The 27,903-nt window shown below is 40.6% G+C and overlaps 6 protein-coding genes and 2 non-coding genes across 12 annotated transcripts in view; 5 read left to right on the top strand and 3 right to left on the bottom strand.

The window, feature by feature from the left end:
- The first annotated feature begins 162 nt into the window (after positions 1 to 162).
- On the top strand, positions 163 to 4,453 carry LOC133976230 (aquaporin-8-like). The gene is made up of 5 exons (XM_062414378.1): positions 163 to 442; positions 779 to 905; positions 1,050 to 1,258; positions 2,684 to 2,818; positions 4,003 to 4,453. The coding sequence occupies exons 1-5, from the start codon at positions 180 to 182 to the stop codon at positions 4,043 to 4,045; spliced, it is 777 nt and encodes a 258-aa protein (XP_062270362.1). The 5' UTR covers positions 163 to 179; the 3' UTR covers positions 4,046 to 4,453.
- A 1,260-nt stretch (positions 4,454 to 5,713) lies between these two features.
- Positions 5,714 to 5,806, bottom strand: trnai-uau (transfer RNA isoleucine (anticodon UAU)). Its single transcript is given in 2 exon segments — positions 5,714 to 5,749; positions 5,769 to 5,806. It is a non-coding gene; the product is annotated as a tRNA-Ile (tRNA).
- A 1,141-nt stretch (positions 5,807 to 6,947) lies between these two features.
- Positions 6,948 to 9,353, top strand: aqp8a.2 (aquaporin 8a, tandem duplicate 2). Its single transcript, XM_062378360.1, has 5 exons — positions 6,948 to 7,650; positions 7,826 to 7,952; positions 8,106 to 8,320; positions 8,971 to 9,105; positions 9,192 to 9,353. The coding sequence occupies exons 1-5, from the start codon at positions 7,397 to 7,399 to the stop codon at positions 9,235 to 9,237; spliced, it is 777 nt and encodes a 258-aa protein (XP_062234344.1). The 5' UTR covers positions 6,948 to 7,396; the 3' UTR covers positions 9,238 to 9,353.
- Positions 9,354 to 9,473: 120 nt separating this feature from the next.
- On the bottom strand, positions 9,474 to 11,630 carry hbae5 (hemoglobin, alpha embryonic 5). The gene is made up of 3 exons (XM_062414248.1): positions 10,967 to 11,630; positions 10,096 to 10,303; positions 9,474 to 9,685 (listed from the first exon to the last, which is right to left on the bottom strand). The coding sequence occupies exons 1-3, from the start codon at positions 11,059 to 11,061 to the stop codon at positions 9,557 to 9,559; spliced, it is 432 nt and encodes a 143-aa protein (XP_062270232.1). The 5' UTR covers positions 11,062 to 11,630; the 3' UTR covers positions 9,474 to 9,556.
- trnai-uau (transfer RNA isoleucine (anticodon UAU)) lies at positions 10,420 to 10,512 on the top strand. Its single transcript is given in 2 exon segments — positions 10,420 to 10,457; positions 10,477 to 10,512. It is a non-coding gene; the product is annotated as a tRNA-Ile (tRNA).
- Positions 11,631 to 13,619: 1,989 nt separating the features above from the next.
- On the top strand, positions 13,620 to 14,519 carry hbbe2 (hemoglobin beta embryonic-2). The gene is made up of 3 exons (XM_062413634.1): positions 13,620 to 13,752; positions 13,886 to 14,108; positions 14,287 to 14,519. The coding sequence occupies exons 1-3, from the start codon at positions 13,661 to 13,663 to the stop codon at positions 14,413 to 14,415; spliced, it is 444 nt and encodes a 147-aa protein (XP_062269618.1). The 5' UTR covers positions 13,620 to 13,660; the 3' UTR covers positions 14,416 to 14,519.
- Positions 14,520 to 19,240: 4,721 nt separating this feature from the next.
- hbae4 (hemoglobin alpha embryonic-4) lies at positions 19,241 to 22,336 on the bottom strand. 2 transcript variants are annotated; one of them, XR_009924782.1, is made up of 5 exons: positions 21,993 to 22,336; positions 21,089 to 21,293; positions 20,112 to 20,279; positions 19,934 to 19,984; positions 19,241 to 19,769 (listed from the first exon to the last, which is right to left on the bottom strand). XR_009924782.1 is itself a non-coding variant. In XM_062413629.1 (3 exons), the coding sequence occupies exons 1-3, from the start codon at positions 22,082 to 22,084 to the stop codon at positions 20,151 to 20,153; spliced, it is 426 nt and encodes a 141-aa protein (XP_062269613.1). In that variant the 5' UTR covers positions 22,085 to 22,336; the 3' UTR covers positions 20,054 to 20,150. The 2 variants fall into 2 exon arrangements, 1 of the variants encoding a protein (XP_062269613.1); XM_062413629.1 differs by lacking the exons at positions 19,241 to 19,769; positions 19,934 to 19,984 and having other exon boundaries at positions 20,054 to 20,279.
- A 3,680-nt stretch (positions 22,337 to 26,016) lies between these two features.
- Positions 26,017 to 27,903, top strand: part of rhbdf1b (rhomboid 5 homolog 1b (Drosophila)) — a 29,752-nt gene continuing 27,865 nt past the window's right edge. The window contains exon 1 of one of the 4 annotated variants that reach the window (XR_009911919.1): positions 26,017 to 26,400. The gene's annotated coding sequence lies outside the window, so the exon portion shown is untranslated. The remainder of the gene's footprint in view (positions 26,401 to 27,903) is intronic. The other 3 variants (XM_062378654.1, XM_062378656.1, XM_062378655.1) reach the window with 3 other exon arrangements.

Raw genomic sequence — 27,903 nt, 5'->3', positions numbered from 1 at the left:
TTCTTGACCGAGGGCCAACACCCCTGGGTGTATGAACAATTGCAGGAAGGTGGGGTGAAGAGAAATATGGATGTGCGTATCTGTGTGCATCATCCCTACCATAGCTCATATACATATACAACCTGCATCGGACCACACGGCAGACGCCACAGAGGGTCCAGCGAGAGGAACGAGGGCTCATGTCAGGGTCCAAACGCACCACAGAGGTGTTCACAGTGGAGGAGGTGGCAAGGGAGGTGGAGGGAGCCCGCAGCAACAACACTAGGGGCATGTATGAGAGGTATGTTCAGCCCTGCCTGGCCGAGCTGTTCGGGACCAGCCTGTTGGTGTTCGTGGGATGTTCGTCTGCCATTGGGAACCTGGGAACCGGCAGCGTCCTCCAGCCGGCTCTGGCCACCGGACTGACCCTGGGAGTGCTCATCATGGTGTTCGGGAAAATAAGGTGAAGAATTGTGTTGTGTTTTAGAGGGGATTTCCTTGTGTTCTCCTTTTTTTAAATATGGGAATGGTCTTCATGATGTTGAGGCTCCGTAAATCACATTTAGAGTTAAAGGTGACATACATTTGATGGATTTAAATCTAAATCTAAAGTGAATTAGCCTTTACATGTTCACATGCTGTGATGTAGACAGCATCATGCAAAGTGAAAATGTCCTTTCAGTAAAGCAAAACGTTTTATACAAAGTTATTTCAAAGCAAATCATTTTGTTGTTGGAATATGAGTGTTACAGTGGTTATTAACAGTGTCACATATTCAAGTTGAGTGTGTGTGTGGTAGTGGGGGCCACTTTAACCCTGCAGTGTCTCTGAGCGTCTACCTGTGTGGAGGGATGGAGCTGCTCATGACGGGGCCTTACCTCGCGGCTCAGGTTCTCGGAGGGATGATCGGTGCTGCTTTGACAAAGGTACGCAAATGTATGGAAGCTTATTCTGGAAAAAAAGTAAAGCTTAAAGTTTTAGAACTTTGCATGTTGATAACTATAAGTCAACATTATTTTCAGTTGAATATTAGAAGACAAACTGTTGACTGACGTTTGCTCTTCTTTCAGGTCATTTACCCCACCGACTTGTACGACGTGGCCCTCGGAGGAGCCATTTTACCCGGCACCACCGACCTGGTTAAGGCCACGATCGCAGAGATGATGCTGACCCTGATCCTCACCACGGTGGTGTGTCTGGGCGAAGTCAACCAACAGACCCGCTCGCCGTCGGCTCCGTTCTGCGTCGGCCTCACGGTGACGGCCAACATAATAGCAGGGTAAGAGCTGCGGCAGGAGTCAGGGGCGGAGACATTTGGGTCCAAAGGGTCATTCACAGCGTCGCCATTCTTCCATTTTTGTCTTTAGTCCTTTTTTAAAAATATATATTTGACTCCTTTCCTTTTTAGTTGCTGATTTTCTGCACATTCTTATGAGGAAATTACCCAGAACTGAAATCCCAATAACAACTACTTTCAAATTTACAATATTTTTGAAGTTCCCTTTATTTTTGGAACACAAGTGCATAATTTATCTACCGAAAATTATTGTTATTATTATCTTTTTGATTTAGAAGAAAAGGACATGGCTACTCCGTGCTTCCAGGGTGAAATTCTGCAAATTTGGATTAAACACCAAAAGATTTAGTTAAATATTTCAATTCCCCAGAAAGGAAAAAACAAATTTCCCAGAAAGAACCCTGATCACACTGTCCTCCGAGTGAGAGCTGCAGCCCTGTCCACAACCCACCTGGACATATGTATTTATAATCACTTGTTATCAGGCTGATACCAAGGTTACTTATTGCTTATTTTATTCACCGTAATTTCCTTGATAGCCAGTTAATTGTTTAATATATGTATGTGCAACATAACAGCAAAGCTTAATTGTGTTTCCACTGGATCCATCATGGCTCTGAGTTAAATATTAACGAATTTTGATCATTGGATAAGTTATGCATTAACGTGCTGAAGCTCTAGTGTGTCGAATTTAGTAACATCTAGTGGTGAAGTTGCATGTCGCAGCTGAATACCCCTCACCTCAACCTCCCCTTCCAAACATGAAAGAGAACGTGTGGCAGCCTACAGTTGTCCTAAAAAGTCAAAAGTTGTTTAGTTTGTCCAGTTTGAGCTACCATTAAAACATGTCTCTGTAGAGAGGACCCGCTCCTGATGTTAATATAAGTTATCTAAATATAAAGGTCTCATTCTAGGGTAAAAAACAAACAAATCCTACAATTTAGATGAAAACATCACTCTCTTATTTTCTTTTGTCTTCTTTCCCTTTCACTTCCTTTCTTGTGTCTTGTCTTCACTTCTTCTCTTCTTTTTTCTTCTTTTACATTAATATCTGTTTCTTCAGCCAGGAATAATTAACTAAGATAAGAGGTGCGTTTATTTGTTCACTGTAGTCTTTATATTCATCTGATTAAACTGTGGACAGAATTTCAGATTTGTCTGGTGGATTGGCATCTCATGTTAAAAGTTACCTTTTTGCGACACATGTGTATTAAAGTGTTTCTCTCGTGAGACACAGATTTAAGACAGAATGGTCTCATTTGAAGCAGCAGAGGTTGAGCTATTCTTAAGTGAAGTAAATTTAGTTGTCAGTGCTTTCTGTTAGTGAGACTGTAACTTCTCCATGTGAAATGAGAAGCCCAGTGTTGAGCTGTGTTTCAGTGTTGTTGCCACTTTCCGCTGTTTCAGAGGGATTCTGTCCGGTTCCTGCATGAACCCCGCCCGAGCCTTCGGACCTGCGGTGGCTGCCAACCAGTGGACCCATCACTGGATCTACTGGGTCGGACCCATGGGTGGTTCACTGCTCAATGTTATCTTCATCAGGTGCTGTAGCTCTATACTTTACAATGCACTGAGAGATAACGAGTCATATTCATTATATTTTTTGTCCACAGCCCATTTCTTTTCCACTGTTAATATTTAACAGGCTTTCTAAAAAAAACATGTGCACAATAAAAACTGAAGAAAGAGATAACCATTGTTGAAAAGGGTGCCAAGTGGAGATTTTGAACCATTGCTATAGAATAAGAGCTGGTTCCCGTATTGTTTTCAAAACGACAGTGGTTAGTGTGTAATCAAATATTTTACTTAAAGTCTAATAAAGTAAATGCACAACAAATTCGACAAAAAAATAGTCGAGTACAAGTACCAGGTTAACTTTTCTAATTGATCAAAGGCAAGTATGTCCTTGGTTATATAATCTATTCAAATGAAAAGTATTTTCAGAGTGTAGCTTATTCCCTGATGCAGCGTCAATTGTGTCCGCTATATTTAGTTTAATAAACGAATACTACAGACTGTCATATTGATAAAGACTGCTGCAGATGAAAAAGACTTGTATATGTATAATATAATATAAACGAGCAGACTACTGTCATTTAAACATGGGTGGAAACAATGCAGGATCGAAAATTTGAAGTTGGATTTGCAAAAATATGCAGAAGACAGTGACTTCAGTGATAGAGTTAGAGTTATGGTGTGGGAGTGTTGAGGTGTCTCACTGACTCCTCCTGCCTGATCAGTCGACTGGGCAGTTGAACTGGGGAACCCAAAGGCAATCAGCTACATGCCAAATCATATGCGAACTTTCCACCTCAGTCTTTCAGGTCGAAGCCACAGTGAGTTGTCCCAGTTTGTGGCTTCAGTTGTTTGGATTTGAGTCCGCTCCCTGACTAGCACGTCTGTGTTCGAAGCGCAGTCCTCACTCAGCTTTTAGATGCGAGATGCTTCATATTGAGCTTCGGCACGTAGAGGTCTGGATCAGGATTTATCTTCTGAGCTCGAGGTTGCAAACCAAGGTTTAGTCATTAAAGTTGAGTGGTTATGGGATAGTATGAAACTATCAAACTGTATTTCTCACATAGCCTGGTGGTATCAGACTGCAGTCAAGCTGATAAAATCTTCTTGTCTCCTTGGGTTTGTGTCTGGCTCCAATTAATTCAACCATTGTGTTCTTAACATGATGAAGAATCAAGCACAGTAATAGAAGTGTCCCCCTCTTTCTCCAGGTTGTTCTTTGGTGACCAGAAGACTCGTGTTATGCTAAAGTGAACGTCTAAGGCAAAAAGGACGACCCGATTCCCCAGTGACTTCATTTTTGTTACCATTAGTCTGAAATATTTAAATTCTGTATAAATATTGTATATAAACTAGGAGCAGCTCTAAATGTCGGCTCTTACAAAATCACACGTCTGTATTTGAAGATTCAATAAAGTGGTTGAGGATTTCACAGTGTCCTGATATTGCTCCACCTCACTTGGACTTGTGCATGTGTGGCGATTGGAAGAAGTCCAGATGATAATAACACCCCATGGGGTATGTAGAATTAAACACAATGATCACACTTTTGTGTTATCTATTTACAGTTTTCTTGTACTGATTGTTTGGCTCAAAGTCCTGGATGGAAAACTGTGCTTTGATGCTGTGGTACATCCGAGGTTGATCCAGGATAAGAGCACTGACCCAAACAATAAAGTTAGATTAGAATCATAAAGCGATGTCCTTCAATCAACTGAAACACAGCAATGAAATAAGGTTAGACGCTGGAAAACGGAGTAATTTCATTACTTCAGTATGCATAATGAAATATTTAATATTGAAGAATCATCAGCACTGTCCGGCCATGCACACTTATCCATCTGGTGCAGAGACAGTGCATGTTACAGGGTTTTGATGCACGTATGATGAAAGCCCTGCAGCAGTGGAAAAAAAATCAGATACCAGCTTATCAAACTTCTGCAATTACTACACATTTAAAAACAGATGGATGACAAATTAACAGAAGAGCAATAAAACAATATGTTTGGTCCCTCCACGCGTCCAGCGGGACGAACGGCAGTCTAACAAAAGATAGTCCCTCATAATTTAACAACAATTATAAAATGATAATGATATATCTTTATTTATATAGAGCTTCCGAAAACCATTACAGTTATCCCTAAAAGTTAGTCCCATAAAATGCATAGGAAATTAAGATAAATATAAATATAAACCTAAATATAATCATTTTAGAATATAGGAGAAGATGGGGTATGTCCTATATTGTCATACTTTAAGCTACCAACCAACAGTAGATGTTAGCGACCACAAGCTGGGGACATAAGTTCAGTTGTGTGCATTAGCATCATCAAGTGTTTCGGCCTTGTATAGAGGTCAAACTTGAGGGTATGCTGAGGCCAAAGGTAAATCTGATTGGCTACTGGCTTGTATGACAGCACTATGACAACAGCTCAGTAGATCATTACATCTTTGCCTTTTTAAAGCAAACACGTTCCCATTTTAGAACCCAACGGACTATATCCCTTGTGTGTTCTACTGCACTAATTAATGCTTGCCACCAGTTGATGTTAGTGGATGATAGTGACATATCTTTCACATTATATTACATTTCATTTAGCTGAAGCTTTTATCCAAAACGACTTAGAATACGTGCATAAAACCACGAGGGCACAAACCCAGAACCACAAGAATCAAGTCTGTACAATTTGTTACAAGAAAGACCAACTACAAAGTGCTGCTAAATATACATTTAGATATATATATAGGGATAAAAAAATTTTTTTAATCAAAGGTATAGTAGATGTGAATGTAGAGTTTAGATCTGTAAGAGGAGTCCTTAAGTCAAGTTTCATTTGGAGACAACAATCAAACTACTGCAGACAATACGGTGATTTATCATTATTCTGATTTGAGTTGATTTGTAGGCGAAACTAAACTTAATGCTCCAGGTGAGGCTCGAACTCACAACCTCGGCATTACTACACAAATTACTGTCTATAAGTACCGCGCGCTGACCGATTGCGCCACTGGAACCTTGTACACCTTTTGCCATCACACAAAGAGACATCCTGAGTCTATTGTCATGGTTAATAGTCTGCTCAGTTTGTTCAGCTCTTCCAAAATACCACTGGAGTCTTCAGTCTGGTGCATAATGCCTTTTCCTCTCATACACCTTATCAACATTATCCTCCCAGGGTACAATCAAGTCAATTATACAAAGTAAACAACGCGTAGGGTGTTGGACCCTGTATCAGCTATGGCCCCAGGGTTTTATAGTGACAATATGTGATGGGACCATAAGCTGCTGCATGTCCATCAACATTTCCCAGTCTCAGACTTCCTCCAACTGATCACTCCTGGAGACAGAACTTTAAAAATGACCACCCTTTGCAATTAATAAAAAAACTAGAACTAGATCAAATCAGGGACTGACAGAATAATGTTTTGAACTAGCTACTGACCAGGTCGTTCCAGAGCCTCAGAGTTCTAATTTCTAAAGTTTTGTCTTCAGACGCTGAAACAGTTAAAAGGGGCCCTGCCAGAGAATATCAAAGGGTGAGCAAGTTTGTGTGAGGATAAGAGGTCAGGGATATACTGAGGATCAAGATTAATAAGTGCCTTATTAGTAATTGAAAAGAGATGCATGCTATATACTGCAGTGCACAGATAAAGGCAGTGTTATTAACAATTTTACAATTTGTTTTGAAGTGGGCTGTTGCTGTTTTTGTTTGCTACATATATTACATCTAAAACTCGACAGGGGGCCCCAGACAGGCTCCTCAATTCTTCCATAAGGGGCCACAAAACAAATAGAAGATAAACTGGGGACCACTGTTGAAAAAATAAGCAATGTGTTGTATCTTATTCAATCTTTAATGTAAAATTGGTATTTACACAGTAAGAAATAACTGTTAAATAAATGTGGAGTGTCACAATATTTCCCTCTGAATACAAGAGGACAAAGTAGAGCAACATAAAATACAAATATGCAAGTAAAGTACTAGTATCTCAAAACAATACTTCAGTATTATATTGTAAAATATGCTAAGGTGCTTGAGCATACAATCTAAAAACGTTCAATCTGATATAACCTAATTATGTGTGGTTTTGTAGTAGTTGTAGTCTAACACAAGTCTGCAGAGTGTGAGGTTGTGTGGAGTTTATGGTTAAGGTCAGGTCTTATCTATGTAGGCCACTACCTGTCTCTCCAGTTATGCCTTGTGCATCCAAATAAAACAATGATGTTGACGAATTAAAGACACGTCAGACTTTGGGCAACCTTGAACAGCTGGCTTCTCATTGAACCGCATCACCTACGGAAAAGCTGACACCATGGACTCATTCGAGGGCCGAGCTCGTGCACAAGCCGTGACCTCGTGTCACCGGACAAGGTTTTTCTTTTTTCCTCTTTTATGACCCATGACGCAATCCCACTGCACAGTGTGTCAGCTGCCGGTGATGAGTATAAATAAGCACAACACCTTGTTCCCTGGACTTAGTCCGCAGACTGGGTCGGCTCTACCTGTTGGAGGACACACACGCAGGCTGCAGCGGCAACATCTCTGAGCTACAGATCACCGTCTGAAACAGAAGTAGCAGGAATCAAACAAGAGAAGAGCCAACATGGGAGTCGAGAAAATGGAAATGGAAGACTCCACTCTCATGGAGAAGGGCCAGAAGAAGCCGGCTCCCCCTGCTCCCAACAGGTATGAGAGGCTGTTCCAGCCCTGCTTGGCCGAGATGATCGGGACCATGTTCTTCGTTTTCGTCGGCTGTGTGTCGGTCATCGAAAACGTGCCTGCAGCTGGACGCCTGCAGCCGGCTCTGGTGCACGGACTGGCTGTGGCTGTGATGGTGGCGGTCATGGACAACATCAGGTAAAGAACCTTTGTTCAATGCACAGGTTAAAATACTATTTCCAGTTTGAATAGAGTTTCTTTGCTGTGTTTTGAGCAGGATCATATATTTGGGTGTCTTGCAGTTTGCTCGATCTCAACTTGCCTCTAACTTTCTCCTCCACCTTTTCTTTGCTGTTTCTTTCCCGCTGTCCAGTGGCTCCCACTTCAACCCTCCCTTCACAATTGCCATTTACCTATGCGGAGGCATGGAGCTGATGATGGTGGGACCTTATCTTGCCTGCCAGCTGATTGGAGGAGTGCTCGGAGCGGGAATGTCCAAGGTCATCCAACTTTAATCTGACACAATAAAAGACACATGCAGAATATTCTGAGATGCTGCATATCTTTGCTCTTCTATATACATATGTAAATAGATGTGACCACCCATTCCTTCAGAAGACAACGATGTTCATCATTGACCATATGTCTTATAGATGATGACCCCCACAAATCGATACTTCAACGCCACAGGAGCCGCGTTCGATATCCTCAAGTCCGAGAGCCAGCTGTCCGGGGCCATCTTCGGGGAGGTGGCCATGACCTGCCTGATCACCATGGTGGTGCTGCTGGTGGCCGTCAACCACAAGACCAAGACCCCATTGGCTCCCTTCCTGGTGGGCTCCACTGTCATCATCAACGTCTTGGCAGGGTAAGACCGAAGGCCCAAGATCTGAATGAAGTCTGTGTGAGCAGTTTATTGTGTCAAACATTTACACCGTATTAGATTTAAGAGTTATTAAAAAGGTCCATGCTGCGTTTAAATCCATTTCAGACAAGAGTCATGTTGTGTATTACCAGCCGGTCAATAATACCAGCTGGCATTTATTTCCCTGTCATATTTTACTGAATAAAAAATTAAAAAATCATCTAAAACTATCAAAGAATGATTTTGGACGTTCAAAATGTTTATTCTTTTTATTTGTCAAAATTCAACCAGTGAGAGAACAAAGGAGGTGGGGCAGGCCAAAGTATATAGGATGGTGAATATTATGACATTTATTTTATTTTATTCAAATATCTTAATTTTGATTAATTATATTATATTGAATTAACCCTAAAAAAAATGATTAAGTTATTTTTTTTATCTTACTTCAAGTGAAATGCCTCAGAATGGGTCTATTCAATGTTTAATGGTAACCTTTAATATTTAAATGCATTATATCACATCACATTCTAATGTGTGGGAGTGTACTGGGAAATGTTTGAGGTTGCAGTTATTTTTAAACAAGAGAAAGTTTAAAATGCATCAAGGATTAAAATGTGTGTTTTAAAGCTGTTGTTGTTTTCTTGTTGGTGCAGAGGTGATGTATCGGGGACGTGTCTGAACCCAGCCAGGGCTTTCGGCCCCGCAGTGATGACCAACTACTGGACCTACCACTGGGTGTACTGGGTGGGACCCATAGGAGGAGGTGTGGTGGCTGCTGCTCTGCTCAGGTGAGAGAAAGTTGGATGTTGCAATAAAATTAAATAAAATGAGAGATGACACCTGACTCAAAATTATTCTCTCTTTTCTTTCTCAGGCTCGTCCTCGGTGATGACAAGTTACGAGTGGTTATGAAATCATAACAGCTTTTATTGTTTGTTTATCGCCCTGGCGATAATAATCCTGTTAAACGTCTGCCTGTATAGTTTTTTATTCGTCATGCCAAAATGTTTTTATCTGTGTAAGGGTGTAAGGCCCCTGTGAGGAGGATTCAGTTTGAAAATAAAAAGAATAAAACACACTTGGTCTCTTCATTTCACCCTCAACACATTCAATAAAGGCCCAAAACATTTCTGGAGACATGAAACACACAGCTGCATGAGTTTTTTGGCGGCATGCGGTTTATTTTTTCATTTTCAACCGTGCATGGGTGACATGGCCGTGCGTGGCACTGAGGGCAGCTCAGCGGTATCTCTCAGAGAGAGCCAGGGACAGGCAGGCCAGGTATTTGTCCATGGAGACGTGGACCTCGGGGGTGAACTCCTTGGGGAACATGTTGGCCAGCACCACAAGGATGCAGTGGCTCAGGATCTGTGGACAAGTGGGGAGAACCATTAACCACTGAATACATGGTCTGCACTGCCAGCACCCACCTGAATAAGTTGGTTCATTCCAACAGGGAAATAAATGTTGCACGTCTCTATCCTCTCACACCCTTGACCCTGAAATCTGATCCATTAAAAAGTGGGGAAAATATATTTAGGTTGCAGAAAGTAAGTTTTTAAAACTGTGACTGAGCTTCAATGGGTTGGTTAGGAGGTTTTGTTTTGATTTACGCGTAAATTGTGCGTAAATCCAGCTCCTCCCGTGCGTGAAAGTTCGCACAGGTCAAATCAGTGAGAGGAGAATCCAACTTTTGCACATTATGACAGTTACTATAGAGCTTGGTTTTAGCACACTTGATATTTTGGTGCACATGGTGTCAGTGACGCATGACTCACCTTGAAGTTCGCCGGGTCAACTCTCAGCTTGAAGGCGTGCAGCTCGCTGAGCTCCAGCATGCCGCTGTTGAGGTCGTCGATCTTTGCCACCCCCTGACCGATTGCGGTAATAATCCTCTTCCCGTGCTCCTTCACTGGTTTAGAGCCGGGCCTCAGGTCCGCCCAGTGGGAGAAGTAGGTCTTGGTTTGCGGGTAGATGACGAGCATCCTGTGGGGATGCAGAGAGAAGTGAGGAAGTTTGGCATTGTGGACGAACTGAGCAGAATATAAACCATCGTAGAATTATGACTGAAACTTATAGTGTGATGACAGCATACGATACAGGCTCCAGTGGCGCAATCGGTCAGCGCGCGGTACTTATAGACAGTAATTTGCGTAGTAATGCCGAGGTTGTGAGTTCGAGCCTCACCTGGAGCATTAAGTTTAGTTTAGGCCATTAATCAAGCTAGAGTCGAATGATGTTAAATCAGTCAATTTCCTAATTGTCCGCACCACGTTTAATTGTGTTCTCCAAAGAAACTTGCCTAAGGATACTTCTTATAAATCAAAAACGTACTGTTATCGTAAGGTATACCCTTGAATTTTGTACCTCTATAATAAGAATAAAAAAAATAAGAATACGACTAATATATATATAACGTATCATCAAAGCTTATCCCTTTTCTTATTTTCTTGAAACATATTATTCACACAAGACGGTTTAAGCAAAGATTTAACTAAAGTACCGAGGTAACGATAGATACATACAGAATCAATATCCCAGATAAGTCACATGAGATTTTGTTGCACTGATGTGATGAGAGCCTTTTCTTCAGCCAAAGAAAAAAAAGGAAGATAAAAACCACAACATGTGGTCCAACATGTCACTCACCTGCCCAGAGCATCAGCCCCAACCATATCCGCTGACTTGCCGATCTTGGCCCACATGGCCCTGACGGCGGCCTTGTCTTTCTCGGACAGACTCATGGTTCTCTTGGTTCTCTCTTCCTCTTCCTCTGTATCTGAATGGGATGGTGTTGTCCGGTTCCTCCGGACTTCTATTTAAACTCAGTTGGCTCCGCGGTCACACCCACGGGAACAGATGCCAAGCTGCCTCCCCCTGATGCAGATCGGCACCTTCCCCGGTGCCCCCTGATATAAGCGTCAGTGGCCGGGTGCCAGGTGGAGGGGTGGGTATCAGGGCGACAGTTGACACAAACATGATGATTTGGGTTTGAGGTGCACGCCGGGCCTCAGGGTGATGTCTGACGTCAGGAGGACATGTCAGCTCACAGGAGGGAGTGTCAGGTGCAGAAACTACTCAAGAGTCCAAACTACACATGAGAAGCAGTGTTCAGGATTTATGCAACTTGAGAATATTTTTTTCTTTCCAGTTTTCCATTTGTTAAATCAATTAAATACAATAACTATAAAAGGAGCTACACTGTTACACTGTGAACGTTTAGATTAAAATACCACAAAATGCACAGTACAAATACCACAAAACATCTTTAAGTTAGTCACCGACTTTTGTATGGAATTGTGGGCAAAGTGCACGATGCAATACGCAATCTTTCTACTTCCATTATATTTTGTTCTCATGTTGATTTTACCGTTGGTCATGACGTCTTTATTATTTTATGAATAGAACCTTCCCTTTTAGTTGAAATATGCAGCACTAGGAGCGATGGGTGAGTTTATAAAACATAAAATAATGAATAAAACTGTTTCAAATGCAAAAGGAGCCTCTTTATTATATCTCTGTTTATATTCTGAAAACTTGTTACACGACCCAAGTGTTTGTCAGATATGAAGAGAGAGGGACTTTTCTGAGGTTATTCCGACACAATAACTAATTTTAATTCTGCTTTGAAAAAAAGACTAAATCAATACTATTTACCCACACATCGCTTTTTTTCGATTTGTTTGATTCCCACACTTTAAGCAAAAAAGTTTTAACGTAAGAAGACAGAAAAATGTCACGGGTCCTTTATTGTCATTTCATGAAATCAAGTGACTCAATGCACACTCAGAAATTTGCTCAAAAGAAAACAACAACCCCTTTAATAATATAATACCATTAATTTCAATCTTAAACTTCCTGCAGCAGACTGTATCAATCTCTACCTATAAATAAAAAAAATCTGCCCCTATCACTTAAAGCAGTGTGAGTGAGATTTATCGGTGATTCATTTTTTTAATTAGACACGTTTTATTGGCTCAGGTCCTATAATTTATTTCCTATCAGAGGGAGGAAGCTGCGCTCGTCCTCTTTATCGCCTCGCTCAAGTATTGTCTTGATCAAAACATACGTGAATGTGCGCAGCGGGTGTTTGGGCGGAGGCGGGGCTGCTGCCGATAAACACCAGTGTGCTTTGACAGATAACACGACTCATGGCATGACGCACCATCCCAGTGTCTGGAGAGCAGCTGATGTTTAATAAGAAGAATGAAATGGTCTCGAGGAGGTTTTTCAATTTTGGAGAAAAAAAGAAGGAACAAAGTTGTATTTCAGCCACGTTTAATGTTCATATAAAATGTTTAAAAGCTTAAACAAATTACAAAATATTGTATCATATTTGAGAAATAATCGAAATACATCAAGTGAAATTATTTGATTGAATATTAACAATTTTTCCTGATATTTAATTCAATCAATCAATCAATAACGTTAAAAAAATCGAATCGAATTAATTTGAGATGTAAGATCATATCATATTTGAGAGATAATCGAATTAGATAAAAATGTATTGTAAATTTGATTTATAGTGCTTGCAATTTTGGTTTCTTAAGCTGGTTTTCCTTAAGTTTCAAAATGTTGATTTCAACACATACTTCCATTACAATATTACTGCTACTACTACTTATAGTAAAAACTTTATTTATATAGCACCTTTCAAAATAACGTTACATAACACATAAAGCACGCTTTATGTGTTGAAATTGTAAATATGTGGTTTTCAGATCATTACTTAAGAATGAATTAGGATATTAACTGACACACGATGTTTATTATAGTGGAGTCAGAGGGCTTCAGTTAAAAGGTTCCTGTCCTGCAGGTTAATTAAGGTTAAATGAGCCAAGGGAAGACTGGAACTATGGCAACCTCTTAAAAATAGCAAAATGCAACGAGTTTGCCACACTAAACCACACTTAATTAAGTTTGCATTGTTTTCCCACGTGCAGAAATCGTATTTGATCATTTAATTGATCAATTTATTTATTTAACAGCTTAAATCATCCAAATAAAGGTGCATCTTGCAAAAAATAACAATCTAATGATTTCTCAAAACTGTCCTGCAGAACAAATTGATCGCCATGCAAGCCACAGTGGTGTCGTGCAACTTTGGCATCTCCGTAAATCTGCAACACTAATGCAACGGCAAAATATCAAAGAAGCTTCTCGAGAAGTCGAGAAGTGGTTTATCTGAGACGCATCATCTCCAGCCTATCACAGCTGCCCTCTCCTGCAGGGTGGAGGCCACTCTGGCACATTTAAATAGACCTGTAGCTCCAACCGAGACACTATTCAGCTTTTTATTCGTTCTCCAAAGCCTGCAGGAAGAAGAAAAAATCAAGAGCAGCCATGGTTCAGTGGACTGAGCAGGAGCGCACCATCATCACCAGCATCTTCTCCAGCCTGGACTATGATGATATCGGACCCAAAGCCCTGAGCAGGTATGGAGGGCATCGCTCTTCAAACATAACATAAATGCAATTAGTGCTTTACGTTTTCTAAATGCCTGTGTCCTCCTCTGGTGCCTACACCTTCACCCTCCTCCTCTCTCCTCGTCCTCCTCCTCCTCCCCAGGTGTCTGATCGTCTACCCCTGGACCCAGAGGTACTTCGGCTCCTTCGGCAACCTCTACAACGCCGAGGCCATCAAGACCAACCCGGCCATCGCGGCCCACGGGATCAAGGTCCTGCATGGCCTGGACCGAGCCGTCAAGAACATGGACGACATCAAGGGCACGTACGCCGAGCTGAGCGTCCTGCACTCCGAGAAGCTGCACGTCGACCCCGACAACTTCAGGGTAAATCTTAAAAATGTTTACTCATGCAAAGATCCTACACTTTTGCTGTTATTTATACTAAGGTGTTTGTGCCAAAGGAAACACATTTAGAAAAGATTCTCCATGATGCCAAATCCGCGTAAAATTCCCAACCATTTCATCTTCACGATTCGTTGAATTCGTTCCCTTCCTCCTGCAGCTCCTGGCTGACTGCCTGACCATCGTCATCGCCGCCAAATTGGGAAACGGCTTCACTCCTGACATCCAGTCCGCGTTCCAGAAGTTCCTGGCCGTGGTGGTGTCCGCTCTGGGAAGGCAGTACCACTAAACCCCGCCGCGCCCGCACCCGGACACCCGGGGGAGAGCTCCATAACGTCTGCTCACATGTGTTAGGCCTATGCGTCTCTTCCATGAATGAATAAAATTCAACTACCAATCAACTATTCATCTCTTTTCTATTTTCTTGTTCGAGTCCGCAATTACGCAGAGCCATCGCACGCTTGAGGGCGCGCGCAAAGGCACCATGACAGAACCAAAAGAGAAAAATATATACGAAAAATACAATCTATACAATTTTATATTTGTATAGAGGAAATCCATAATAAACGGGGCTGATGATACCTCCTTTGGCACCACTGAATGTCTAGAGACTTTACCAACCTCATTGCTGTCATTTTATGATTCTGAGTTTAATGCCTAAAATGTTTACATATTTTCTTAACGTAAGCCCCAGAGCTCTTACAACAGATAAGAGCCACAACCCTCCAGATGCGTCATTGTGCCGTGATGCTGAAAGCCACATGAGGACAACTGACAGCTGTCAGACAGACCGAAACAGTGACCTCATTTCAACCAAAAGAGTCACTTCTTGAACATGGCACATGACACACATTTTAAAGTCTCGGGTGATTGGGTGTGAAAAACGTTGACATCACTGAATTACTGTTAAGCCCTTCGTTTTGCTGTGTAGCAAAATTCTAACAAGATATCGAAAATTATAATAAAGCAGTCCATTCTCTCAGCAAAAAGTGTAAAACCTACATTTTTAGTCTGGCTTTGAATTAGTTTTTTTATTTGTCCATTTGTTTATATTTCACCCTGTTTATACTATTTGGTAAATCCCATATTAAATTCACTTGTTTGACTATTTTTTGATAATTTACCTTTTAATACACATAATATATTTTACTTTACTTCTTACTTAAACCCATACAGGATTTTACTCAATTGAATAGACGAAGGACATATAGGCTATGGGATTCTATCATCTAATTCTATTTTTATTCATCGGTTTATTTATTACTATTCAATTGAGCTCTTCTGTTCCTCCTGTTTTGCAAATTGTTGAGATTGTGTTTCCTCAGTCTCTGTTTTAATTGATTCTTTATTTCATAAGTCTTTATTCTGTCTTTATCAAAACTGTAACATTATGTAAATGAACTGAATTTAACTTTCATGATTATTAGAATTCTTTTTTCAAACTAATTTTCATTTAGAAAAATAGCTCATGAGAAATGTTGCTGTTTACTCCAGTTGACAGAGTGAGCAGTGACGTCTTGACCTCAACCATAACATGACCCATCCCATAGACCCCAGTCACCACAGATCCCACTAGAGGTCAATTTATTTTTAAAACCATCAACACACATAATGGAGCCGTCGTTCACTAAGTCTGCAACTTCGTAATCCATCCAGCAGGGGGCCTCACTTGAATACGTTATGAAAGAGATCACCAGCCCAAAACCTTAGCTCTTTAAGTTTCAGCAGCTTTTACTTGTAAATGGAATATATTGGCAGAGGTATAATGCACACATGCAAAAGACACATACCTATAATAAACTAACATGACACAATGTTATCTGTAACCATTAATTCAAGGCTGGGACTTGATATACACTTAGTATTTAATGTTATTTCTGTAGCGCTTCAACACATGAACACATATTGGCAGCAAACTGGATGTATGATACTTATTTATTTTGCATGAAAACATACATGTACAGTATCTATCTTAATAGTTCCAGGTTAAAATGATATCTATGGAAAATATTTGTTACATCATTGTTTTATCTCCAGCAGCTTTTGTTTTATATCCCAGGCAGATGCTTTTTGAATCTGAAACTGGATGAGTCATGGAACATGTTTGTTACTAACAGAGAACGTTGTGACTCTCTAAAATGACATGTGTAGTGTAATTTGCTCAGGTTGAAGGTGCCGAGTCATGTCTCCCTGTTTTTAGGATCACGGAAGAGGAGCAGAGTATGCCTCTTGAGTATGGGTGAGCTGTTATGAAATTCTTGTTAAATGAAACTAACATTGTATGGATGGTCTGACTCTACTGGGGACTGAGGGGTTGCCCCCCTTGGCTCATGTCCATCTAGGAGTAGACAGCTGTACAGTCATCCATTACATAATTTCCCTCCTTATTTCCCTGCTGGTTTGAATGAGAGAATATGTATCTGCCCCTCGTCCGACTCTTCTGTAACATTGGATCAGATTGTGTGTGTGACCTTAACATGTTTGTGTTTTCTAGCCGTAAGGGCGGCTGAGCTGAAGAGGATAAAGAGAGAGCAGCTGAAACTTCTCGAACAGGTAAATGATCTTTCTTTGCATGCTCTGTTTAATTTTCCGTGCCGATCTTCCCAACTATCAGCTGTTGCATTTTCAGACTTTGTGCACTCTCAATGTTTTAAACTGAAAACAGTTGAACTGCCCTGAAATTCCACAAGGAAGTCGCTATCCTTCAAAATGCTGCACCTTCCTGATTTGCATAGACCCACTGTCCTTCCTCACCCCACACCCTGCTCCCCCCTCCTCTCTATAACATGCATGACTTAACAGTTAATTCATTTGATCTTGCCCTCATCCTTTTACCAGAGGACAATCAAGCGCATTCAGCAACGGCGAATGGAGAAAGAACGCCGTGCTCAGCAACTTCTCGAGGTTAGTCCTGAAAGTGATTGCAGAAACAGCTGCCATTTTGTCTTTGAGTTTTGATGGGAGGGAATAATCATCTCTTCACTCTGCGTGTCAATATGTTAGATCTGATATTACCAGTGCAACATGGTCTCACGAAACGGTTATTTTCTATTGACATCACTAAGCAAACTAATACCAAAATTATACAAAATATTAAGTATAACAATGAATATTCCTTTCACCTTTGTTTCATGTTATACCTCTAATCAAGGAAATGATCGGTTGATTTATAATCAAACATTGTTGCTCCGGTTACATTTTTATTTATCTTTTCTGTTCTGGACATACTGTACTTATTGAATGAGTGTATCAGCCAACTCTGTTTCTTGAACTTTTTGCAATCACAGGCTAAAAGACAGAAACAGGAAGAAGCAGCCAATGGCAGAAAATTGGCAGCTATATATTGTCATGGTTAGAAAGTAAAGTAGATGAAATCAGCTCCACTTGAAGTGCCTCCCGAAAGAGATGAGGTGTGGGCTTTACTGCGCAACCTGATGCTAGAGGACAAAGGTGGGATGCGTTCTTCACCTGTGAGAAGAGAGACAGAGGATCCAAAAAAGCAGAGGATGTCTCCCTTCTGGTTGTCCTCCTCTGATATTGCAGATGGGGGACTGTCCACTAAATTGGTGGTCAGCACAAGGCAGCACACACATGAATGGCTTGCAGGAATAGCAAAGAAAAGCCTGTCAACCCCAGCTACAGCAGTGCCCTGAGAGCGGCTGTTCTCTCTCTCAGGTCATAGTGTCCAGAAAAGGAGAGCAGCATTGGCTCCAGAAAATGTGAACATGTTTGTCTGTCTCAGCAATTGGCTGAAAGTCAAAGATGATTAGGCACAATTCAGTTAAAGTAGCAGAGATCTTTTGCACTTTAACATAACCGATTTGAATGTCGGTTTAGTTTACCAAGGCCACTTTTTATGCTGTTGTTTAATGTTGAAGATGACAGTACCAATGGGGTCTCAAATACCTTTTTTTTTATCAATCTGGATGTTTCACTGAAGAAAGCAAGCAGTGTTTTTGTTTCCAAGGTTTGGGCATATTCTCAGCTTTTTTTTTCTTACACAATTTATCATACATGATATTTAAAGTTGTAGGCCTGAGCCTCTTTGAAAACATAGCTCTGTGTGTAGTTTTGTGTTTAAAAAAAATACAATTAAACAACAGTGTCTAAAACACACGCTGTCTGAACTTATTACTCGTTAATTTATACGATTTCGTTTTTAGAAGAAAAACTAACTTTTAATCGCGATTAATCTAGATGAATGAATTTCAAAATGTGAGATAAATTAGTTTTTTTTTATCTATTGACAGCCCTAATAATTTTATATTTGATCTTATGTCCATGGTGCCTGATCTTCTAGTGATAATCCAGTTACTTCATCAGTATGCAATAAATAAATATAAATGGAGTTCTTCGTGGAAATACTCAGAGGTAAGAATACGATCTCATAGCTATTGTGGATTAGCTACTTTTCCAAGGGAATCACAGTTCAGTTTCAGCACCATAGACAGCTCCAGGGACCATTCAGGATGCAGTCCATATATAATTAAATTAAGATTACAATACACATTATATAATATAAATGATAATAATACTTCATTATTATATTATGGAAGTGTCTCAGCTCTCTTCATAATATAGGAGACCAGAGAGTCAACACTTTTTTATGTGCGCCATTAAAATAGTCAGTTGACTTGGTACAATACAGTAAGACTTCACTAATGCAGCAATCCTGCTCACCATGTTTAGGGAAACAGGCGTTGTTGATAGGAGTATTTCCACCACGCAACACAGCAGTAAACAACTTTGACCCAGATAAAGAGAGAACACAGAAGTTTAGAGCCGTCATATTCGGTACATGAAATCTAAATCTCCTTTCGTAATACAGGTTTCCTATCCGAATAGTAATATATACCATTTATATTTACTCAAACCTTTCCTGCTTGGTATAAATTGGGTAAATGTCTTGTAGATGTGAATTTCAGAGGCATCATTTTATTTTAACTGTCGTGTCGCAGGAAGAGAGGGACCCAGTTACAAGCTAACAACACTACAACTTTTGCAATCACTAAAACGCGTTAACTGTAGGTTATATATGATGTGTACAACAACAGAAGAGTTTATCAATAAGACCAATGAGTTGATTAGATATTAGCTCCTTGTCGCATTTATTGGCTGTGGGAAGACTTATCTGTGCATTACAGAGTGTGAAGCAGTATATGGTCAGTAACAATAGATAAGATAGACTGTTTTCAATGGTGTGAGTGTGACACAGAGTGTTTAAGGTCATAACAGCTGTTTGAAGCTAATGGAATCTGGTTAAACAGTAATTCTTTACACTTTAAGGGCAAAAATTGGCTTAAAGGCTTAAGGTTGAAATGTCATTCTTGACCTTTGGCAAAGGAGATTATAAAAACACTTCACCACAAAGTGCACTCAGCAGTAGCTAAAGCTTTTCTAAACTATGGTGTTTTCAAATATTGGATAGGATTATGTTCTGAAGAATTCATCCCATTTTTATTTCATCAGCAAAGACAGTTTCTTCACCACTGTGTCATTCAAAGGTGAGTTCTTCATTTGTTTGGGGCTTTGGAGTAAGAGATTGTGAATTTATATAATCACCTTGTCGTCCGTCAGAGTCTCTTTGAAGTGAAAGGAAAGGGGAATTTGAATGGGTCCAACCACTAGGATCCGTCAATATGCCTGAGTATAAGGTTCATCCATAGATTAGAAAAGTAAGGAATCATGAGGGTTATATTAATTTGTCCACCACACGTATCACTGAATACAGTCATGTAATGTATGTCCGTCACACACTGAACACATGTTTTTACATGTAGAAAAACATTTAAATAAGCATGGAGCACCTGAGAGACTCTTCCACAAGCTACACAAATGTCTTCTTCTTACATCTGTGCCTGCATGAGGAAATCATTTCAACACATAATTAAGACTTTCTATTGTAATAAAACATGACATTTTGCATGTTAAGTGCACATTTTTATTATTGCAGAACATTACATAACAAAAACCAAACTTACATACATGTCTCATTTGCATCTTAGACACACATGTGGCTGGGTCTCATCTGTATTTCTCGGCGAGCACGGCTGCGAACGCTGACAGGTACTTGTCAATGGCCGCGTGTGCGACTGCCGTGAAGTCGTCGCCCATGTGACAGGCCAGGGTGACGAGCATACAGTGTGAGAAGAGCTGCAGGAGAGGTGGAGGGGTGCAGAGGTGAAGGGAAAACCAAGTGCGACAGTTATACTTTAATTGCATCGTGAGAAGACATCATGAAAACCGGCCTGATTAACTTTTAAAGCAGGCGTGGAGATTTTTGCTTGGATAAATAAACTGGAATGTGCAATGGGTCATCTGAACACCAGGAAGCAATTGTTTCATTTTTCCAAAGGAGCTCAACTTCAGAGAGGACTGGTATTTAAAATGTCTCTTTGAGTTAACCATGGTGCTGCTCTCAGATTGTGTCTTTCCTAGTTCGAGTCATATTACTCAGGCAAAACAGAACACTCCCAGTAGCTTTTCCACATCCCTTTAATGTCTGCCATTAGATTTTCAATCCAAACTTCATCTATAGACACTTAACATAAGTATATATTTCACCATAGAAGCCAGTGTGCTGGTCTTCTGGCTCGAGAACATGTCGTAATATTCATCCTACCTACTTTGTAAAAGGTATAGTATATAGACAAATGAGAATTTGAAAAGGGGTTTTGTATTCTCCTGCGTTTCATACTTGGAAATACTTAAAAGACGTGGATATATATTGTATAGAAAACATTGATGAGGATTTTTATTGACATTGTCTTTTGAAGCTCTATGAAATTGTTCTTCTGAGGTCAATGGGTGTGGTCTGACATTGACTGATAATAAACAAGTTCACTTAAGAGAAAAGTCACTACAACCCTTAAAAAACAACATAGTAACATTTCAATAAGTAACCATTACTCAATCAGTGATCAATGCTTGATATATGGACTGCTTTGTCCCGGGACCTGCACCTTGAAGTTGGTCGGGTCTATCCGGAGCTGGTAGGCGTGCAGCGTTTGCAGAGGAGCCAGAGTGACGGTCAGCTGGCTGATGTCTCTGGCTCCCTCTGCGATGGCCAGGACGATCTTCTTCCCGTGGGAGAGCAGGTGAGCGGAGCGGGCGCTGATGTCCAGGTGGGAGAAGTACGTCTTGGTGCCGGGGTAAGAGGCGAACATCCTGTGGAGGAAAAGGAACCGTGTATTCATTTGGAGCTCTGGGTTTGTTGCTCAGTTTAGTGAGTGGAATACCACCAACATCTGAGTAGAGGTGACACATGGAGACTGACCCCAACCGCCACATCCACCACCATCATCATCATCATCATCCTCATCATCATCCTCATCATCATCATCATCATCATCATCATCAACATAAATCACATGACAAACAATGACATATCAAATTCGAATAAATGCATTATAAATAAGTATCATATATCATGTTTTATATTATAGATTATGATTATTATATATTTACTTTTAATTGATGCTTTCCAAAATCCCATATGGGGTTTATATCATATAAATAATTACTTTAACAGTGGCTAATAAATCATCTCTCAATAATTTGCAGTTAACTTTGAAGTTATGCATATTCATAACTTGTTATAAACATCACCACTCACCAATTTTGATTAAATTGAAAAGGGTCATGAAAGGGTCATGTTTTAGTCTTTTGAACCAAACGTTAACAAAAGCTAATGAGTCAGTAAAGGGGCCAAGATCCTGTTGCGCGTTTACACGTTAGGAGAGGTAAGTTACACATGTTTGACTTTAACCATTTATAATTCCAATATCTCATCAGATGTAAATGCTACACACGCTATTCCATCGACAGCAGGTTCGTATTTTTTATGAAATGTCTAAATGAACATACCTAAGAAGCGCGTCTGAGCCAATGTCTTCTGCCACAGGAGTCAGCCGTTCCCATATTTGTGCAATCAGCTCCTTCTCCTTCGTTGAGAGCATCGCAGCCTGCCTGTTTCACTTTTCAACAACGGCCCGTGGCTGAATATCCAGGGAGCTGATTGGTCACAGGTAGATTCAAAAATAGTTAAAAAGGGAACCATCAACCATTTTATCGCCACGTTGACGCTGTTGATCAGAAAAACGCAGGCAGGCAGGATTGGTGAGAATTAATAATCCCCTGTGTGGAGAAAACTGAGTGGAGCAGGTCTCAGGCTGCAGCCTTGTTGTTTTTTCTCTCCTGTGTGTTATCGGACAGCAGCCAGGGCCATGTAGCAGGGTGGGGGCTGCGCACCACTGCGCTATCTGCTGCTCTACATGTGTCACGCTGCTGCTCTCTCAGGATCATGAGGGGTTTCCTGTGATGGTCAGTTCAGCTGCCACCATTTTTTTTTTATTATTAGAGTTTAAAATGTTCAGATTCTCTCAGCCACAACATAGACCCACTTAGAAGTTAAACAAATTATTTATTTCTAAAATGAATAATTATAATTTTACATTGTGAGGACTTCTTCTTTTCTTTTCTGCCTTTCTGCAGGAAGAAGATTTTCTCTCTCTTTTTTTTATTTGGGGTCAATTTCTCCCGCTACACATTCACCACCATAAGACATACATGAAAGCATGAGTCAGGTTTTTCTATCCAGAAGATATTTTACAGTTTGGCGCAGGTTATTGCAGATAAACTCCTTCACCCTCTCCTATCTGCTGCTCCACAAGCTGCTGGACACGCCACAGTGGGCACAGGTCCAGCATGCAGAGTCATGGTCATTCTCACTTCATCAATTTAGAATCATTACAAATCATGGGGCTCCTCGTGACGATCCCAAAACAAGTGTTTCATATTTTAGAAGTGGCTTTGATTGAGTTTTGATCAGTTTATATTTAGATCTGAAGAATCACCTGACGAGGGAAATGATGGATGATGACTAAGCATCAAGAAGGGGACCTCATGAGGTGTGTTTCACAAAAATGAACAGTCATGCTTTTAGTTCAATGCGGTCATATCTACTGCATAGTAAACCCTCAGCGGCTGTATGGCATCACTTCAACTTAATTATTTTGTACTTTATTATTCTCTTAAGTCACTTTTTCTTCCTATGAGGGGTTTTATTTTGAAATTATGTATAAGATACACATGTTTTATTTTTGTGTAACAAAATCGATTCGCAGGAACTTGTTGTTCTGAGGATTTAAAATGTGTATCTGTAAATTTTGATCTAATGTGAATGTAAATAGAGTAACATGTTGACCAGCAGATGGAAGTGATTTGACTTTTCATAGAGAGTGAAATTGAAGAAACTGTGTTCCTCTACCAATTGATCGGACTTTTTATTCAACACAATGATGTGATCAGTTCATTTCTATTTGGAATTTCATGAAGAAAAACACACAAAGCTCTGTCTCGACTTTTACAACTAAATATACACTATGGATTTAATAGAGATTTTGTTTGAGTGATTATTGGATGATACGTGCATCACAGCATCAGCATCATCACTCTGCATGTTACTGTCAAATAGGTTCACTGAACTATTCACTCACACCACACACATAACATTTATCTATAGTCATTATCCTGAATAATGCAGGACATCCATTGTTAACAGAAAAAGATTGAGGTAAAAGGTATGACATCATTTATGAAATGATAAGACGAGTTACTGTAATGCTACAATGATGTTTTGCGTGCCGGGTGTTTGAGAGCTGTTTTTGAAGTGTATGTAAAAAGTGAAGCAAAAATACACCTCCGGAAATATTTGTATCTAAAAATTGGTAAAAAAAATAGTGTGTTAGCAGAGCCTCCCTCCTTCAGTCTTCTCTGCTATCTCACATGTATGATAACTCAAGCCCTCCCCCACGTGGGCCCATTTATCAGAAACCTCACCAGCGCTGCTTCCTCTCCTGGAGTCCAGCGGCAGGAGGAGGCCGGTTCAAGTGACGCAGTGCTGCATGTAACAAAGCAGCCGGGAACTAAACCTGCAGAGGGAGCAAATGTGGACTCAGATACTCAGAAAACACACATCTGCTTATTTACACCTTGGCTACTTCACAAATACACATATACTGTACTTTCAACCGACATGTCGGTCTCCCAACCCATTAAGGCAGATTTCTGTTATTAATATAGTCACGTCTTAACCTTACATTGTAAAGTGGTGGTTCTCAAATGGGGCCCTGCAGACCCCAGGGGGTCAGTGGCACACTGCCAGGAGATTCATAAATAGCTTCCAGGTTCACGCCTTAAAATCATTATCATAAACGGGTATATATACCCATTTATGATAGTGATTTTCTGTCTTTTATACAGTAGGTTGTCCCTGGCAAGTGTCTTGAAATAATGTACACTATGTTAAGTGTAGCGTGCGTGAGATGAAGCAGATTCACACACATGCTTCAAATTAGAGGATGGAAAGAGCTCAACGTGTGCCTGGAAGTTTGTTAGAATAATTAGCAAATATGAAAAATTATATCTTATTTAATTTATCATTTTATAACTAAATTTTATAATTCTAATTGGCGACTCTTGACTTTGCGTATTTTAAAATTACTTTGAGCTACAGCCTCAAACACTGTATGTATATATTTTTTCTATTCCTTTGGGGCAGGAACTGCATCCTTTATATTTTTCAGCTCACCACCACACCCAAAAATGAAAAATGTCTTGAAATGTGAAATTTCATCCCGACCACACCCAGAGACACCTGGCCAGGGCTTGAAAATGATCTGTCATTCTGAGCTGTATCCTGTGTGCTGCATCTTTTCACACCCGAATCCACATTGGTGCATGGACTGAATGCTCTGGTTAGCAGTTAAGGGTTGATGAGAGAGATTGTGGTCAGATGAAGCCATCAGAGGTGAGGGCAGTGAGAAGATAGAGAGAGGTCAGAGGAACAGGACACCGAGCCTGTAGGGGGAGAACATGTGAAAGGGAATAAACCACGACTGCAGCACCGCCCAAATTACTGAAAGAGTTCTCTTAAGGATTCCAGTGTGTAAGATTTAGGTGAAAGGAATCTATCGGCAGAATTTTTTATATAAAATAATCCTAGTGTTGTGTTCACTAGTGTGTTTCATCTGAATTGTACGATTATTTGATTTCTGTATAACCCTAGAATTGGCACTTTAAATTTAAATACTGTGTTACATGTTACTCCACCACTAGACATCAATAAATTCCACACAAAGAACATTTAAAAGATGTAAGTGCATGCAGCATTGTCAAAGAGATAAAATGTCTTCAATACATGAGAGGAGGATGTCTTCCTCCTCCTTGTATGAGGCCTTCACAGCAAACACACAAGGCATTTGCAGCATGATACTAAATTAAATATTGACAACAATCTGCCTGCTGGATAAATCAATAAGAGAGAGATATAAAACAACTCTCAACTGCCCTTGTCCTATCAGAAACAATGGAACTCCTGCTTACACAGCAATCATGTGTATATTGATATTAAATTCAACTTTAATAACTGTAATGTGTACACTACCTGAGCGTTAGCCCTGTGGCAGACTGGCTCATAATGACATGTTATAGATAAATAAAGAATAGGTGAATATTAAGACGTCTTTCAAGCTTGTTAGGCCTATTAAATCTGGAAAACATGCTATAATTTAACCCTTGATATAAGATGCTTCAACATATGTGCAGATTGTTGAAGAAAAACATGTAATTGCCATGTATAGTTCATGAAAGAATTTACTTATTTAGCAGTTTAACAAAAGCTTTAATGTAATGTTGTAATGTGTGCATAACATATGTAAATGGATAAAAAAAACACATTGCAGCCCTCAGATTAATAATCGGACACTCTGTACTGACGTATCCATGTCATTAGCTTCTTAATAAGTGTGAGAATAAAACCGTTTTCAGATGGATTAACTTCTCCTAAATTCCACATAATTATGTGAAACCTGACATTGACAGAACGGCCGCAGGTTGTAGTGAACCGCAGTCTGTCGTTGCTCGGTATCACCGCTAGGCGTCAGTGCGAGGCCGGCTGGAGTCGGTGGCTCTCTCGGGATGATGACAGCGGCAGCTGAAGCAGAGGCAGGCGGCAGCAGAAGCACCGTGAGCCGGCGGGAGGACACACGGAGGAGCCGCTGAGTGACCCACCTACAGAAACTAACCGGGCATTCCACATCTGTATGGCACGTGAACACCGCCCTCTGTAACAGCTGGAGCGCGCGCTTCATCGTGAAAGTACTCGTGCGCGCGTGAAGTGTGACGGCGGATAACTTATGAAGTGACACCGGCCCAAGCGGAGGAGCCGTTCCGTGCCGAGTTGGGCCGCAGGGAACCGGACTCAGCGCTGAAGGTAAGCGGAGGTAGATAAGCGGAGGTAGAGCGTGGGTCATGACGGGGATGTGTCGCCTCGCACGCCGGCTGTCATTCTCTGTACAGCTCGGTGCTGTCGGAAGGGCGGGAGACAGTCAGCATCCTACACACACACACACACACACACACACACACACACACACACACACACGCGCGCGCGCTCTCTGGGATGTGCCCAGGCCTCCCAACATCTGGATTGACTTTCAAAGTAAAATGTCATGTCTGTGTAAAGCCTCTCAGGTTGTAATGAGAAGAGTCAGGGACAGGTGTGTGTGTGTTTGTGTGTGTGTCTGTGTGTATGTATTTGTGCTAGGGTTGGGGTTAGGGTAAGGCAAATAGTAACTATGGTTAAGTTTAAAGCAAGTCTCCAGGAAATCGATGTTAGTCCTCAGAAGACATGGAGACCCAACTATTTATGTATTGTGTTTCTATGTGTGTGTGTGTGTGTGTTTGTGTGTGACAGAGAAAAGAGAAGAACAAAGGGCTTTCACTTTCTTTTTAATCCTTAGAATCCCCTCTATACGTTTGCTATATTGATCACATTGAAGGTGCATGCACACACAATACATGAAGCACACACTCACACACACACACACCTACAGTCACACAAACCCACACCGGCAGCTGGGCAGGCTGGTTCTGTAGGATGAATGGATCTCTTAGTTCTGCAGGTTCTGGTGCTGGTGTGATGTGGGAGACGTCTCGGTTGCTGTCTGCACAGAAATCCTTCAGAGACAATTAAAGCACTGACCCGTGCCATCAAGGATTTGTTTTGGCTTCCTGTTTGGAAAGAGGGTAGGAAGTGGACTTCTGGGCCAGATGGCAGGATCGCACAACACACACACACACACACACACACACTGATATGCCTCTGAGTAGCTGCATGGACCTAATTTAAACGTTCATTAGCCACGATTGTAGATTGATTTCCATTCCTTTTAGCAACCCCGAAATTATTGAAACGAATAGAAGCTGGATGAATGTTTTACTTTGGAAGGAAAATGAAGGTTAACTTGCACATTAATATTTGAAACATCCCACTGAAACATTCTCAGAGAATGTTGGAAACCCCTGGCTTCCCATTCACAGCCGTGGATTATTTATTTTACTTTTTACCAACTATACCTCCAGCTGTTATGAGTCACATTAGAATAAATGAAAATCCACAGAATTGGAATTGGTTTCTACAAGAGTTGTACATGTGTGTGTATGTAAAACTTGACGTGAAGACAGAATTGAAGATGCCTCTTAGATGAGAACTTAAAAGTCGTCAAGAAAAACGCGTTAGTCCAAATATGCGCATGTACAAATCCTCAAGTCAATACAATTTTATAAAATTAAATCTTAAAAATATATTTTTTAAAGTGAAGTGATGCTTTAACCAACTTTTCCCCAAGCCAAAAATAATCTTGATTTTAATCTTACCTGGCAAATTTAACTCTAATGCCTGAAACTGAGAGGTTTGGAAACACTGTGGGTCAAG

This window comes from Platichthys flesus, chromosome 20, assembly GCF_949316205.1.
Source record: "Platichthys flesus chromosome 20, fPlaFle2.1, whole genome shotgun sequence".
Classification (NCBI taxonomy): Eukaryota; Metazoa; Chordata; class Actinopteri; order Pleuronectiformes; family Pleuronectidae; genus Platichthys; species Platichthys flesus.
The sequence above is the reverse complement of the archived record's forward strand: the minus strand, read 5'-3'. Positions and strand labels throughout refer to the sequence as shown.

Bases quoted from the DNA above. Each gene is read 5' to 3' on its own strand.
- hbae4 (XM_062413629.1), bottom strand. From the start codon at position 22,084: ATGCTCTCAACGAAGGAGAAGGAGCTGATTGCACAAATATGGGAACGG. The intron at 21,294-21,992 runs GTATGTTCATTT...TTTCCTCCACAG, and splicing joins GGCTCAGACGCGCTTCTTAG to GATGTTCGCCTCTTACCCCG. The intron at 20,280-21,088 runs GTGCAGGTCCCG...CCTCTCCTGCAG, and splicing joins TAGACCCGACCAACTTCAAG to CTCTTCTCACACTGTATGCT.
- hbae5 (XM_062414248.1), bottom strand. From the start codon at position 11,061: ATGAGTCTGTCCGAGAAAGACAAGGCCGCCGTCAGGGCCATGTGGGCC. The intron at 10,304-10,966 runs GTGAGTGACATG...GCATCCCCACAG, and splicing joins GGGGCTGATGCTCTGGGCAG to GATGCTCGTCATCTACCCGC. The intron at 9,686-10,095 runs GTGAGTCATGCG...ACTTGTCCACAG, and splicing joins TTGACCCGGCGAACTTCAAG to ATCCTGAGCCACTGCATCCT.
- hbbe2 (XM_062413634.1), top strand. From the start codon at position 13,661: ATGGTTCAGTGGACTGAGCAGGAGCGCACCATCATCACCAGCATCTTC. The intron at 13,753-13,885 runs GTATGGAGGGCA...CCTCCTCCCCAG, and splicing joins GGACCCAAAGCCCTGAGCAG to GTGTCTGATCGTCTACCCCT. The intron at 14,109-14,286 runs GTAAATCTTAAA...TTCCTCCTGCAG, and splicing joins TCGACCCCGACAACTTCAGG to CTCCTGGCTGACTGCCTGAC.
- aqp8a.2 (XM_062378360.1), top strand. From the start codon at position 7,397: ATGGGAGTCGAGAAAATGGAAATGGAAGACTCCACTCTCATGGAGAAG. The intron at 7,953-8,105 runs GTCATCCAACTT...TATGTCTTATAG, and splicing joins TCGGAGCGGGAATGTCCAAG to ATGATGACCCCCACAAATCG. The intron at 9,106-9,191 runs GTGAGAGAAAGT...TTTCTTTCTCAG, and splicing joins GTGGCTGCTGCTCTGCTCAG to GCTCGTCCTCGGTGATGACA.
- LOC133976230 (XM_062414378.1), top strand. From the start codon at position 180: ATGTCAGGGTCCAAACGCACCACAGAGGTGTTCACAGTGGAGGAGGTG. The intron at 443-778 runs GTGAAGAATTGT...TGTGTGTGGTAG, and splicing joins ATGGTGTTCGGGAAAATAAG to TGGGGGCCACTTTAACCCTG. The intron at 1,259-2,683 runs GTAAGAGCTGCG...CCGCTGTTTCAG, and splicing joins ACGGCCAACATAATAGCAGG to AGGGATTCTGTCCGGTTCCT.